Source organism: Myodes glareolus, chromosome 26, assembly GCF_982192425.1.
Source record: "Myodes glareolus chromosome 26, mMyoGla1.1, whole genome shotgun sequence".
NCBI classification, from domain to species: Eukaryota; Metazoa; Chordata; class Mammalia; order Rodentia; family Cricetidae; genus Myodes; species Myodes glareolus.
The window spans coordinates 7,216,040-7,229,732 of record NC_142051.1 but is presented as its reverse complement, the minus strand read 5'-3'; the positions used below and the strand labels follow the sequence as shown (position 1 = coordinate 7,229,732).

Genomic DNA, 13,693 nt, shown 5'->3' with positions numbered 1-13,693 from the left:
TGTCCTTAATGATTAAGCAGATATTCCCTGCATATGCTTAAAGTACTCTTTATTGTAACCATATTGTGATGCAATTGGCTATATTTTTATAATTTTTTTCTTCCAGTGTGAAAAACTCAAATTACTGTCTCCCATCATATACTGCTTATAAGAACTATGATTATTCAGAACCTGGAAGAAACAATGAACAGCCAGGCCTCTGTGGCTTAAGTAACTTGGGAAATACATGTTTCATGAACTCAGCCATTCAGGTAGGTCTTTCCAAACAGAGTGAAAATTGTGTTTCATGGAATTCATTACTGCAAAAAGGATGGAGTTGTTCTGTCTTTATTTTTTTCATGTTGAAGAACTTTATGTGTTTTGACAATTTGTAATTCGTGGGATATATAGGCGTGCACATGTAGCTCATGCTGCTGGTAGTAGGGTGTCATCCTGCTTCCCAGTTAGGTGGCGTGGTTTATTACTATATTCAGACTAAATGCTACCTCATGTGAAACATATAATTCCAAGCAGGAAACTTAAATTTCCAAAGGAGAAGCAGACAGTCCAACTCTCCTTTATGCAGTAGAGGTCTGTTGCTTTAAAAAATAAATTCTTAAAGCTTTAATGAGGGCTTGACATTTAAAAATAGAGAAACTCATCTCTCCTTCCCCTCCACGCTTTACTACTTTCTCTTTGAGAGCTTATGGGTGTACACAAAGGAGCTAGTTACTGCTCCTTGCACATCTCTTCCCATGTGACTTTTCTTTTTCTTGCGTTCTATTCATTCTTCATAGTTACCTGAAGCAATGAAGGAAGTATATATTGAAGTAACTGTCATATCTATAAATTAGAGCAGATTGTTTCATTCTCTTTTTGTTTGTTTTCTGAGACAGGCTTTCACTGTGTAGCCATGGTGTCCTGGAACTCACTCTGTAGACTAGGATGGCCTCAAACTCATAGAGGCCCGCCTACCTCTGTCTCCCCAGTGCTGGGGTTAAAGTCATGTGCTACCATTCTCTTTTTATAAATAAGATTTCTGTGTTTTTCAAAGCCCAAAGTAGGGTAGACTATTTTTGGTATTTTAACTTAATAACATTTTTGCCTTTTCTGTGAATTGTTAATTTTAAATCTAATATTTTTGTTCATATTTTAAAATTCAGTCTCCTCTACACAGGAGGTAACCTCCAAAGATAACAGATAATGGATTGGTGAAAATACCCACAAATCTTTTAGACTAAGGAAATGACGGCACTTTGTCATCCTGTATTTTAAGTGTTTATAAAGTACTTTGTCATTGATCCAGCTGACTAATAAATTGACCCTTCTCTTTATAACTTTTTGGCCAGTTAAAGTTTAGCTGAACTATCTAGACCAAGAGTTGGCAATAGTTTTAGAACTAGAAGGTTCAGAGAACATAGTCAATTTCTGACTTAGTGGGGCCATTTCAGAAATTGCCTATCTGTCAAACAGAGGCTGACTGGCTTAGTAAACTCTTCCTGAGTCTTCTGCATGAGCACTGGGTTGACAGGCAAGACATTGCACCTGCTAAGTCAGTCTAAATATGACTGCCTGTTCAGCTAGAATTGGGGTTAGTTAATTTTTCTTTTCTTCTTCTGATTGCAATTAATTGGTAGCTCCTGGTTGTGTCTTTTAACATAGTTCAGTCTGACCATGAGGATGCTGGTTTGTAAACTCTGAGTGTTCACCAAACACTCCAGCAGCAACTGTGTGAAGTAGTGGATATTATTTCATACTTGTGTCTTATTGTAGCTGAAAACTATACTTTCTCTAAAACAAAGTTCTCTAAAATAAACTGGAAAAGGGGGAAAACCATGGTTTTTTCTTTCTTTATTCTTATGAGTATTGATGTTTTGCCTGCTTGTTTGTCTGTGCACCATGTTTCTGCCTGGTGCCCACTAGAAAAGGGCATTGAGTCCCATGGGACTGGAAGAGCAGCCAATGTGCTTCACTGAACCGTGTCTCCAGCCCCAATTACTATGTTTATTTTTTAATATAAATGCAGAATCTCAAAGGTAGGGCTTTACTTTGTTCTTTTCAGAGTTTACTCAGGTAGTTTTTTTCTTTGTACCTTTAAAATTGAAGCCCACTCATGAGCTTCCAAATATTGAAAAGTTTCTGCTGCTGATTTTTAATGTGACATCTTCCAGTAATCCAGTGGTCATTATATAAAATGGTGTAACTATTAATAACCTACAGAAGTGTGTAAAAATTAGACTTTCTTATGAGAATGAGTTATGCTTAGCAGTGAGTGACATACTTGATCACCAATGCCTAAAAACAATCTCTTCCAATTACTAAGTGCAGTTACTCGGGTTCTTCTACAGACCTGGAAAGCAACTATTAACAGAAGTCCCTGTGATTGCGACTAAGCACTCAGAGACAGCCTGTTTGCATCAGAGGCACTCACCTTGCAGGCACTGGATAGGATTGTTTTTACATTTTCCTCCTTTTTATTTGGGCAAAGGAGATGATGTGTCTCTTCTTGTAGAGACAGGACAGTGAGGGAGGAGAACCTGTGGTCCCAGACAGGTGATTTTAGGAAAATATATCTGTAGTATACTTGAGAATTTAATATTTACAGCTGGAGAAGGAATATATCACTAAAAGAATGTCCTGCAGTGTGTGACTTCACTCACAGGGATTTTTTTCATCATGAAAACATGTCTTCATCTCAGCTGGGAAAGTGTGTAACTTGTCTGTTCTTCAGTCTCTGCTAATGAGGAAATTTCTCTAGAACCAGAGTTCTTATTAACTGATACAGACTTAAATGTCTTGTCTATTCTTAACTCATGTCATAATAGAAAGATGATACATGGTTATAGATCATAGAGACATTGTTTTAAGGATCATAAATTACTGCATCAGATTCTAAAATACAGACTTACTTGTGTATTACAGGGCCTAACACCAGCATTAATTTCCAGGTACCCATGGGTTCTGCATCCAATCAGCCGACTGCATATGTATTTAGCATGTATTTTTTTATCATTATTCCTGAAACAGTGCAGTGTAAAGGAGCTGAACAGCATTTGCATTGTATTGCTGTGTATAAGTAATATGAGGATGGAAAATTACAAAGTATGCCAGAGAATACATAGTTGCATGCAAAATCCCATTTAATATAAAAATTTTATATAAAAGATTTGAGCTTCCACAGGTTTTAGTATCCATGGATATTTAAGAGCTACTATATACTTCCTTACTTACTGAGTGCTACCATAATGGTTACATCTTTATAACAGCAGTTAGCGATAGAATTAAACTGCAGTATCTTGATTTTTTTTTAGTTACTTTAATGTAAGAAAAGTTTGTTTCTAAGTATTTTTCCACTTTAATTTGTGTGTGTATGCACATGTGTGTTAGAGAACAACGTCAGAATCCATTCTCTCCTTCAGCCATATGGATTCCAGTGATCAAGCGGAACTGTCAGGCTTGGCAGCAGGCGCTCTCACTTGTGGGCCATCTCACCAGCCCCTAGTCTATAATTTATATTGGGAACCAGAGAATCTGTACCTATAAAAATAAAATGAACAAAAACTGGCTCCAGCATTCCTCTGTTAATAGAACTTATTTGCTTAATATAAAAAGGTTTAAGCTTAGTTCCTTTACCAACCATTCCAACATCAGTCAACATGGTTTTCAGGAAGATTTAAGTTCCAAACTTAGATTCTCTTTTTTTCTGAAAGTAAATTATGGTTACAATGTTTCTCCCGTTTCCTCCTCCCAGTCCTTATGTGCAACCCCCGCTCCCTCTTAAAGTACAACCTGTGTTTCTTTGTTGCTGTTAGTGAATTATGTGCATGTAAACAAGTATAAAATACAACCTGCTCAGTGCATTCCGTGTTACTTGTTTGTGTATGATTTCAGCGCTAACAAGTTGAGAGCTCATCCTTGAATAAGACTATTTCTCACTCTCAGCATTCCTGAGTTGCCTGTAGCTCTTTATCTAGGAGTGGGGTCCCATGAAATTTCACCCTGCCACGCTAGCTTGTCTATTGGTCATTGTCCAAGTCATATTTAGGCAGCCATATTGTTAACGTGTCTTGGATAAAGCTTCCTTGTTATTTCTGAGAGACACATTCTCAGCAGATTCCGAGGTCCTCTGCTCTCAGAATCTTTCTGTCTCCTCTTACATAATCAGCCCTATATTCTAAATTGCATGTTGGTATTATCAGATAATAAAAATGTTATAGATTTGGATTGGCAAATTCTCAAGAGAGTGAAAACCATAATACTTTGTCTTTTGCCAATTTCTTTTAACTGGAAACATTTAAATTCTAGTTCAGGCTATGCTTGTAGATAATTTTTTCTCTTTTAATCCCTGGCTCTCTCCTCCTCTCTCCATCCCTTCCTTTGTTCTTGAGACCATCTTTTTTGTTTACAACAAGAAATAGTTTGTGATTGTGCATTTACACATAATCAATTGAGTTCAGTATTCATATATACTTTATGTAGAAATCATTTACAAAATAATATCACTATTTTACAGTGACTTATAAACTGTAAATTTGGAGCAGGAAAAAGGTTAATGAATTGATTACTAGAATTCCTGTTCAGTAAATCATATCTACAAATAAGTTACTAGCTCACAAATAAACCCATAGTAAGACAGTCTGAGGTTGAATTAGGTCTTCAAATAATAGTAACAAGTTTTATCTGTGTGCTTGAGGTTATTTTTATACCATTTTTATTTTCTTAACTTCTCCCTAGAAGTCAGTAAGGTATACCTAAGTATCTCTTTTGATTAGTAAGGAAATAGAGACAAGGGAAATTTACATGACTGAGGTAGACAGAGGACAGTCAGACAGACAGACAAGGGATGTTTACATAAAAATAGATAAAGTTGAGCTGAGTTCTTATTCAGAACATTCTGTGAAAACCTGTTTTGGGTTTTTTTGTTTGTTTGTTTAAGTGTGCTCTAATCAGAAACTGGAGAAATGCCTAAGCAGTTAGATGCACTGTAGAGGTCTGACTCCTCCAGAGTGGTGCCCAGGACCTCCGTGGAGGCTCGTAGTCATCCTTTACTCCAGTTCAGGGAACCTGGCACCTGCTTCTTGTCCTCCATGAACATGAGGCCCCACCAGAACACATGTATACTTGTAGGCAAAATACTCATGTGGATAAAATAAAAATATTTTTAAAATTATGCTAATTAGATAACAGGAAATTCTGTTAGCACCTTCCATTTTGTTACAGTAAATTACATGTAACAAACTTGACCTTTTTAACAATGGAGTGTAAAACTCAGTGGCGATAAGGTGTTCACACGATTGTGTAATCATTGCACACATATCCGTGACGCTTGAAAGACTAAAATTCACAGGAGTTCCCTAAAATAACACTCTTGTTTTAAGTCATCATAGCAGTTTCCTTGAAAGTTATATCTACACATAATCATTTGATCATAAGCATGGTTAGTTAACAAACTCAGTAGTTATTTCAGGTAAGCTACACTTGTGATGTCATTTATTAATACTCTGCAAATATTTAAGTCCTGTTGAGTATACTTTACTCTGGTAGGTACTAGTTATACTGTGATAACGCGCATCATGAGGAGAAGTGAAATGTTACTGTAACAAGGGTCCTGATAGCTCTTAATTTATCCTGAGTGTCATACCTCTCAGGCATTCACATTTGAGCTGTGACCAAAGGGTAGGTGTGACATAGGCAAATGTGGATTGGAGTTAGATGGAGTAGAGCCGTGTATAAAGTCCCTAAGATGCACCATGTTTGAGGAACCAAAAGAGTGCTGTAAGATAGTAATCAGTGAAGTATGTAGCAGGGACAAATGTACTTATAAAAAAAAAAAAGCCAGATGAAGGAGAATTCTGTGAACAGAATTACCTGTGAATGAGTTACAAAGATACTGACAGTTACAGGCTTCCAAGTCTCATTTTTTAGCTGTTTTCTTTGTTTCTACCCTCAATCCTGCCTGTGAAGTTTCCCTAAGGAAACTCTTTCCTGTTCATCCGACCGTTCACACTACCTTTTCATGTGGCTTCACCCCGGGCGCAGGGAAGGCGGCTCCTGGGGTAAAGTGCTCGCCCTGCAGGCTTGAGGACTTGAGTTGGTTTTCCCCAGAGCCTAAGTGAGATGCTGGGTCCCGAAGGTGAGCTCCAAGTTCAGTGAGAGTCTCTGTCTCAGAAGATAAGATGGAAGCAACTGGGGAGGTATCCATGGTGACCTTGGGCCTCCACTGATGTGTGTGTGGCTGGTTGTGCACACACACACTCACACAACATAGTTTGTCCTTAAAACCATGCAAAGTCCTATATGGTGTAGGCCTGATGCATTATATCCCACCATTTTCATCAAGTTTACTTTATCTGTAATGATTCACTGGACCAAACATGCTTCTGCTTTATGTCTGTGATAAGCTTCCTGTAAGTGTCTGCATCTTTCTCCTCTGACGTCGCTAGGTCTCTAACAGCCAGGAAGAAGACCCTTGCCCGAGCACCCCATAGAAAACAGTGACTGCTTTCCTCACATTCTGAGGACAGCTCAGGACCAGCTGCATGCTGTTTATATTTAAGGGGCTTTTGTTCAGCCCTCTTCTCCTATTCCTAGCACCCACCTATACACACGTACAAATGACAGGTACTGTTAGTTACCACTATATCCCTATACCTGGAATAGCATCTCAGATATAGAGAACACCAAAATTAAGGAAGGATAAAAGAAGTCCTAAGTACCTCTAGTTTCTCTCTCTTACATTAAAGTAATGAATATTAACACTGCCAGAATTATAGAGGTAAATATAGGACTACATTTGGATAGAGAGATTACAAATTAATTTTAGATGTTTGTTTCATTTTGCTTTATGAAAACTACAAGCAAATAACCATAATTAGTCAAATATTCTTGTTTGAGAGTGTAAGTCAGAAGTCTAAAATGGAAGAAGGAAATATAGTGCAGATGGTAGTTAAAATCATGAAAGCTGTTGCATCTAAAGAGGACATCTTTAGAAGCCCTATAGTATTTTTATTGAGGAAAGACACTTAGGTTTGATAGGAGAAAAAAGAATTGTGAATACAAATATTTTCTAGATTTTTGTGATGAATTATTTTATCTTCAAAAAAACCAGCATCATTCTCAGAGGATTAGAGTGTGATTGGAGACTTATTTGGGACCATGTGGCACTAATTTAGAATGACATTAATTTGTTCATTTGAGTTTTTTTCCAAGCAATGTTTACTTATTTGGTGCATGAAACAAATTTACTAAATTCATCTAGAGAAAAATGAGCAAAGTTCAACTGAGAAGAGGGCAAAGCAACCAAGAAAATAAGCTATTTGTTTTACTAGTTACTTTATCAGCTGAGAAAAAATATCCATTAAGTATCTATTACAGACATTACTCATACAAAGTTCACAAAGACAATACCTGTCTCTGGATGTTCATGGTCTATTAAATGTAATAGACTTAGGAATACCTAAGATATATCAGAATACATGATCTGTATAATATTTTGAGTATAAAAAAAGTCATCAGAAAATAAGTGGGGCTTTTCTAAGAAGTAGATATTTTATTTTATTTTTACTGCTTTAAGTGCTGTTGATCAGACTCCGTGCCATGCACATGTTACCACACTTCAGCAGCCTTTTGAGTTAGCTTTTTATTTTATTTTGTAGAGAACATTACTATTCATCTTGTTTCAGGTTATCTATCCTGGGATACCATAGCAGGATATTACCAGAGCTACAAACATTACCTCATGTCTTATTCCTGTTTTATTTCTTTCGTAAAATCTTTCATAAAAATCTTTGTATCAGAAATCTACTTCACCACAGCCAAAGCACACCATTCGTGTACTCAGTAAGAGTGCATTAGAATTCTGTCCATCCTATTGATACTTTTTCACATGTATCAATAATAATATACACTGGTTATTTATAGGATCTCTGTTATATACCTGATGTGTGTACTAGATTTGACTGCCTCAGTTGTGCTGACATTGATGTAATAGAAGGGTTATGAGTAATTGTTAGGAGTTTTCCTAAATAATACACATTTTGTCAGGAGAATTATTTCAGTGTTTGTTTTTCAAAGAAAACATTATTACTTCATAGGAAAAGCCTTCTGAGAGAAATAAAATGTAATTCCAGATTCCTTTTATTCTTAACTGTATTATCATTGAATGCCATACCAAAAATAGTAATGCACGTGTCGTAATTACCCTGCCACCTTCCTGGAGTCTGCACACTTTCCCAGCCTATGACTCCTTTGTCCTGTACTTAAACTTCCTTTCTTCACTATTTTTTTCAGCTTATATACAGGTCTTTAAATTTTTTTAAATGGAGGATAGGGCTAGGAGGGCCCATGACCTTGAAAAGAATAATAACCTTCCACTCTTCCACTTTGTCATTGCTTTTTCGGAGTTCTCCTTGTACTATGAGCTGTCAGCTAAGTTGCATGGATAAACACATAGTGTTTCAAACCATACTGCCAGGATTCAAACTGTAGCTCTGCCCCCTTTAAATTGTATCACCCTGGATAAAGAAACTTCATAGTTTCTTCATCTGAAACCTGAGATAAAAGCTTAAGACATGTTGACACATGAACAGTCTGTGTCAGCTGACAGTAGTCAGATGCTCATTCACAGAAATTGCCTTTTGTAATATAACTCTTCAGATTTTCTAGGTTCTTTATTGCCCCTTTACCTTTGATATTTTAATATATTTATTATATGCTATTTATATACTGACAAGTCCCAAATCTGTCCCAAGTATAATTCTCTCTCCTGAGTTTCAACCTTAACATAGAAATTTTCAGTGAATATTTATTCCAAGGTAGCTTACAAATGACTCATATGCAACGTCTATTAAGTCTGGCCCTGCCCCTTTATTGGTTGGATGATTGTCGTGTGCCTGACCTAGAACTTTCTGTTTATACCAAGATGACCCTGAGCTCACAGCAGTCGTGTCTGTCTCCTGGGTGCTGGGATGGTTGGTACACACCAGAACATTCTTGTACTTTGTGAAAGATAGAACCATTCATCCACCAACCCAAGACAAAACCTGAGGCTTAGAGTCCCAAGCCCTGTTGACTACATCTGACATGCACTTGCGTTGATCATTTCCTCTACATGTGCATTATCTGAGTACTCAGCTGCTTTTATGATGGGAAACACCTAAATACATCTACAGGTCATCTCATGCATCATTTATCATCTGCCAGGCCATTCAGTATACTGCTTCGAAATTCATTGTTTGAAGAAGCAAATAGGATTATTATATGCTTCACTTTTTTTAAGACAACCTAAGAATAAAATTTAAATTGTAACCAACTTATCTCTTTAGCCAGATCAGTCTAAAGGTCTTTTGAGTTCTTAGAATTTGTGCTGTGTCAGATTTCTTTGTCTACACTGTGAGCACTCCCCCTCCTTCTGTCCCTTTCTACTGAACGACCTACAGTGATCATTGTGAAAGCAGAGGCTGTTTTTAATTTCTTTTATGTCCTCAATATTTAGTATGGTACCAGATAATAATAATAATGCTAGCACAGTGTTTCTCACAGCTTATATTTTGTCTGTGGTGTCACTGAACTGGTCAGTGATGGAAAAGATTTAGAAATTATAAGAGATCAAAGTCTTCTGTGTCAATTTGATAGAGTAATTTTATACTTTTGTAATAATCAGACGTGATTTTTATATGGTGTTTTTAATTTTTTTAATTTTGTCTGACAAAAGTGCCAATCTTTAGTGATTTGGAAGGTTTTTTTTTTCAATTGATCACTACACAAAATTGGTTTTAGAAATACTGCATTAGAAAAAAGTCGTTTACCAGACATGTACTTGACTTGTACCTGAGTAGTGGTATTTCTGGAGCTACGAAAGAGCTCAGTAATTAAATAGAACTGTGACGTACAATAGTTAACGTCTTGCAGCTGAAAGATGAAAGCATTATAAACAAATATTATGTAAACATTATAGTTTGTGCCCCACAAATAACCAATGTGATAGCAAATGAGTTGGACTGCCTTGTTGGTCACAACATAACAGACTGGACCATCACTGCATTGGAAGGAATCTTCCTAAGAATGTCACTCTTCCAGAATATTAATCCTACCATTACAGTTCTCTTGAAATGCTGGTTTTCAGTGATAAATACTTGTAGAATAATTGCTTAAATTTTTTCTTACAAAAATAATCTAATGCTTCATAATTCATGTTATCACATAATACTTCTGTTTATTGTCTTGTAATGAGTTGAGACAGAGAAGTGCATGACTTCATTATTTCTCTTAACAAGTATAATAAATTAGTGTTCTTTCCCATCCCATGCCGTTGAAAGAAAGTTAAAACAGTTAACAAATCACACAATTCTAAATATTTATCTAAAAATGTTTCTGTCCTGAACATTATAGAAAAGGAATAAATACTAAAAAAAAAAAAAAATTAAGAAACCATTGTTTTCTTAAATCCTTTTTCTTAACTCCTTTTTCTATCTTGCTTACCAAAAAGAAAAAATGGCATTTATTTTAGTGTCTCAGCTTTAGTTAATGGGTTAAGAGGTCATTTCACACTAAAATTGAATTAGTCAGCTTTGAAAATAAGTAGAGCTTACACTTTGTTAAGATTATTTGAACCATATGGTTTTTACTTGTTTTCATAAAATATGTAAATATAAATCACTAATGAATAGCCTATTGCTAAGAATGTTTTTAATTAGCTAATTGCTGCGGATGCCTAGTAGTGTTAAAACTTGATTAAAATACTCCATACCTAGTCTGTAATAGCCTTATGGCCTTGTTGGTAGTGTAGTTTATCACAGACTTGTACATATGCATTTCAGAAGGAATCTCTATTCAATTTCATGTGCTGTTCAATATGAATATTCAGTTTCTTGTGCTGTTCAAAAGAATCATGACAATTTTTTTAGATAGTGACATCCATAGTTAAAGGATGTACTTGCTATAAGTAATCTGTAGGGTAAATACATACTTTATAATAAGAAAGGGGTATACTTAAAGTAATATTTTTGATAAATTTAGGATTATCCTTTCTAAATCTTATAGATGAAAGAGGAGGAAAGGGATTAATATTTCTTTGCTACCCAACAAAATGTATGTTATCAATTGTCATACTTCCAGAACTTTGATAATAATTTTTTATTGGATTTGATACAACGTGAAGGAACACCATGAGGAAGAAATAAAGTGAGACATTCAGTGAAGTTTGGTTTCATCCCTGTCGTAACCCCAGGAGTTGCATTAACAATGATGGTGTGAAAACAGCATTTTTACCTGACCAGAACACTCCCTTTGCGTATGTGTTCACTAGACTAGATGTGGTAGCAGGCTCTTATCATGTGGGAGGCTGAGGCAGAGAGACTAATATCTAGACCACCCTGAATCGTAGCCAGACCCCACCTCAAACAGATGAGACAGTGAAGTAGGGGAGTGGGCAAAGGAGGAGGTTTTACTTGATAGAAGATCCCAGTGTTTTCAGTAGAGGTAGCTCATACTTATTGACTACTTGAATGGGGGGTGGGGGGGTAATTAGAGCAAGAAATAAATGAAGAAAAGTATATCTGCTTTTATTTACCCAAATTTGTTCTCTTTTGAAAAGCTTGAAAAATATAAATATAAAGCTAAAAGAGCCATAATTGTATTTGCTTCACAAAGTAAGTTTGTAGGGATCCTTAGAATTTATCTCAAGGGTGTTGAGATCTTACTTTTCTAGAAGAAATTTAAAAATAAAAATATCAAGTTATTAAAAGACTCATTTTTTAATCACCTTGACAAAGCCCTATGTGTGTAGCTCATCACATGAATGCTTACCTTAGGCTTCCCAGTGTCTGCTGTCTGGGTGAAGAGCCGGAGGCGGTTACTTTGGTAAGAACAGAGTACCATTCAAAGTGCTCATAATGTTGTCACACAGGGAGGACAACAGTTGACACAGAAATCAGTTGACGTAAAAAAGGAGTCTTCAGTCACTGCACTTAAAATTCAGAAAAAGTTACTTGAGAAAATTCTAAAATGATTGTAAACATATATTACTTTGGGCTTTATTTTAAAATCGTAAGAAAATAAAAGCAAGTCCTTTGTTGAGATAGGGTTTTTATTTTCAGTTTGAAGGAGTAGCTGTTTTTTTAAAAAGTGTTGAGTGACATTCATTTTGACCAGTTACGGAATAAGTTGCAAAACTCCAAAGCTTTAGGTAATGAAACATTAAGTGTGTTTTCTTTCCTGTTCTAGTTACCGGTTTACTAAAGTAGTGAGCATACATGAGCACTTGAGCATTGGGCTACTGGAGCGCCTGAGCAGAGAGGGAGTGGTTCACACTCAGCTTACAAAAGACAACTCTCTCTTTTTGAAGGGGATTACTTTGACTATTTTCCAGGTACTGGGGAAATTCCAGATTCGTTGCAAGTTATGGGATGGCTATTGATTATTCATATGTTGGTTTCAGACTCGGTTTTGGTTGTATAGTAAGGTTTTGAGTTCTTTAGTTTAATCAATCAATCAATCAATCAATCAATAAATAAATAAATAAGAATAGGAGTTTATTAAGACTCAACATACATCACCTAAAAGTTTTTTGAGAGAATTCAGGAGACATCAGTTTCACTGACCAGAACATAAGTTAGTGAAAGATTAAATCTTTTACTTTCAAAGACTAATGTAACTTATGAAAGGATATGTGTATGTGAATAGTAAGAAAAATTAGGGGCAGTGCATCCATCATTTAAGTAACTAAACATTTCACATAGTATTCTAGTTTTTAGGATGTTGGGCTAAGTTTTAGAAAATTCTTTATAAAAATACCTGAAGTGTTCTGTATTTATTTATTTTACTGTTCTTAAGGGTTGCAGTGGATAAAGGTCTATTTACATTGAACCATATAGCAGAGTGCCCAATAGGTGAGACATTTGAGTATTTAGCATTCCAGTAGAATTTTTGCTTGGTTCCTGACTAAAGATTTAGAAAAATAGTTTTAACCTATATAGATATAGTTTTATAGATATTGAGGCTTTGACAATCATCATTTTTCTTTCATTCTGAAGCTACATACATAATGCCTCTTTAAGCCTTAGAGGACTTCTTGAGCTAGGCTGTGGTGGCGCACACCTTTGATCACAGCCGTCAGGAGATCAAGGCTAGCCTGACCTACAGAGTAAGTTCCAGGACATCCAGAGCTATACAGATAAAACCCTGTCTCAAAACAAACAAACAGACAAACAAAAAACAGGACTTTTTGGACATATCTAAATACTTATCTTTAGATAAGTATTATAAGCAGATATAAGTTGTGTCCTTTTGTGTCTCTTCCTCTCCCAATGTTCTAAGGACCATTTCTGGTCTCTACTTGCTACTGTCATTCAGTTAACACTTTCTTGGGCTATTCAGCCAGTGCTAGATCTACAATGGTGACTAACACATTGATGTGTCAGCGAATTGGAAGTACAGACTTTGCCCTGAGGAAGGAATAAATACGAATTACCCTTGGTAGACTAAGGTGGGGCACTGTGTGTGAGAGAGCTCTCCAAGGAGTGCGCGCAAAGGCTCGTTCACTACATTAAACTAAGGGGTTATATAGTAAGACTCCTAATTTAAATTGAATAATAATAAATTTGCAGTTTCCAGTATAAAATATGCAAGGACATATAGCCACTTCGAGGAACAGATATTGAGCAGTCATTTCTCATTGTCATTTGTTCCCCCACCCCCATCATGTATTTATTTCTAA

The 13,693-nt window shown here is 36.0% G+C and overlaps 1 protein-coding gene across 3 annotated transcripts in view; it reads left to right on the top strand.

Annotated features, from left to right (window-relative positions):
- The window catches only part of Usp15 (ubiquitin specific peptidase 15), a 91,363-nt gene that overhangs the window by 52,394 nt on the left and 25,276 nt on the right, over positions 1-13,693 (top strand). For 2 of the 3 annotated variants that reach the window (XM_048418220.2, XM_048418219.2), the window contains one exon: positions 107-251. In XM_048418220.2, coding sequence (XP_048274177.1) covers positions 107-251 — 145 coding nt within the window. Of the gene's footprint in view, positions 1-106; positions 252-12,327; positions 12,347-13,693 lie in introns of those variants that run through there. The other variant, XM_048418221.3, reaches the window with a different exon arrangement.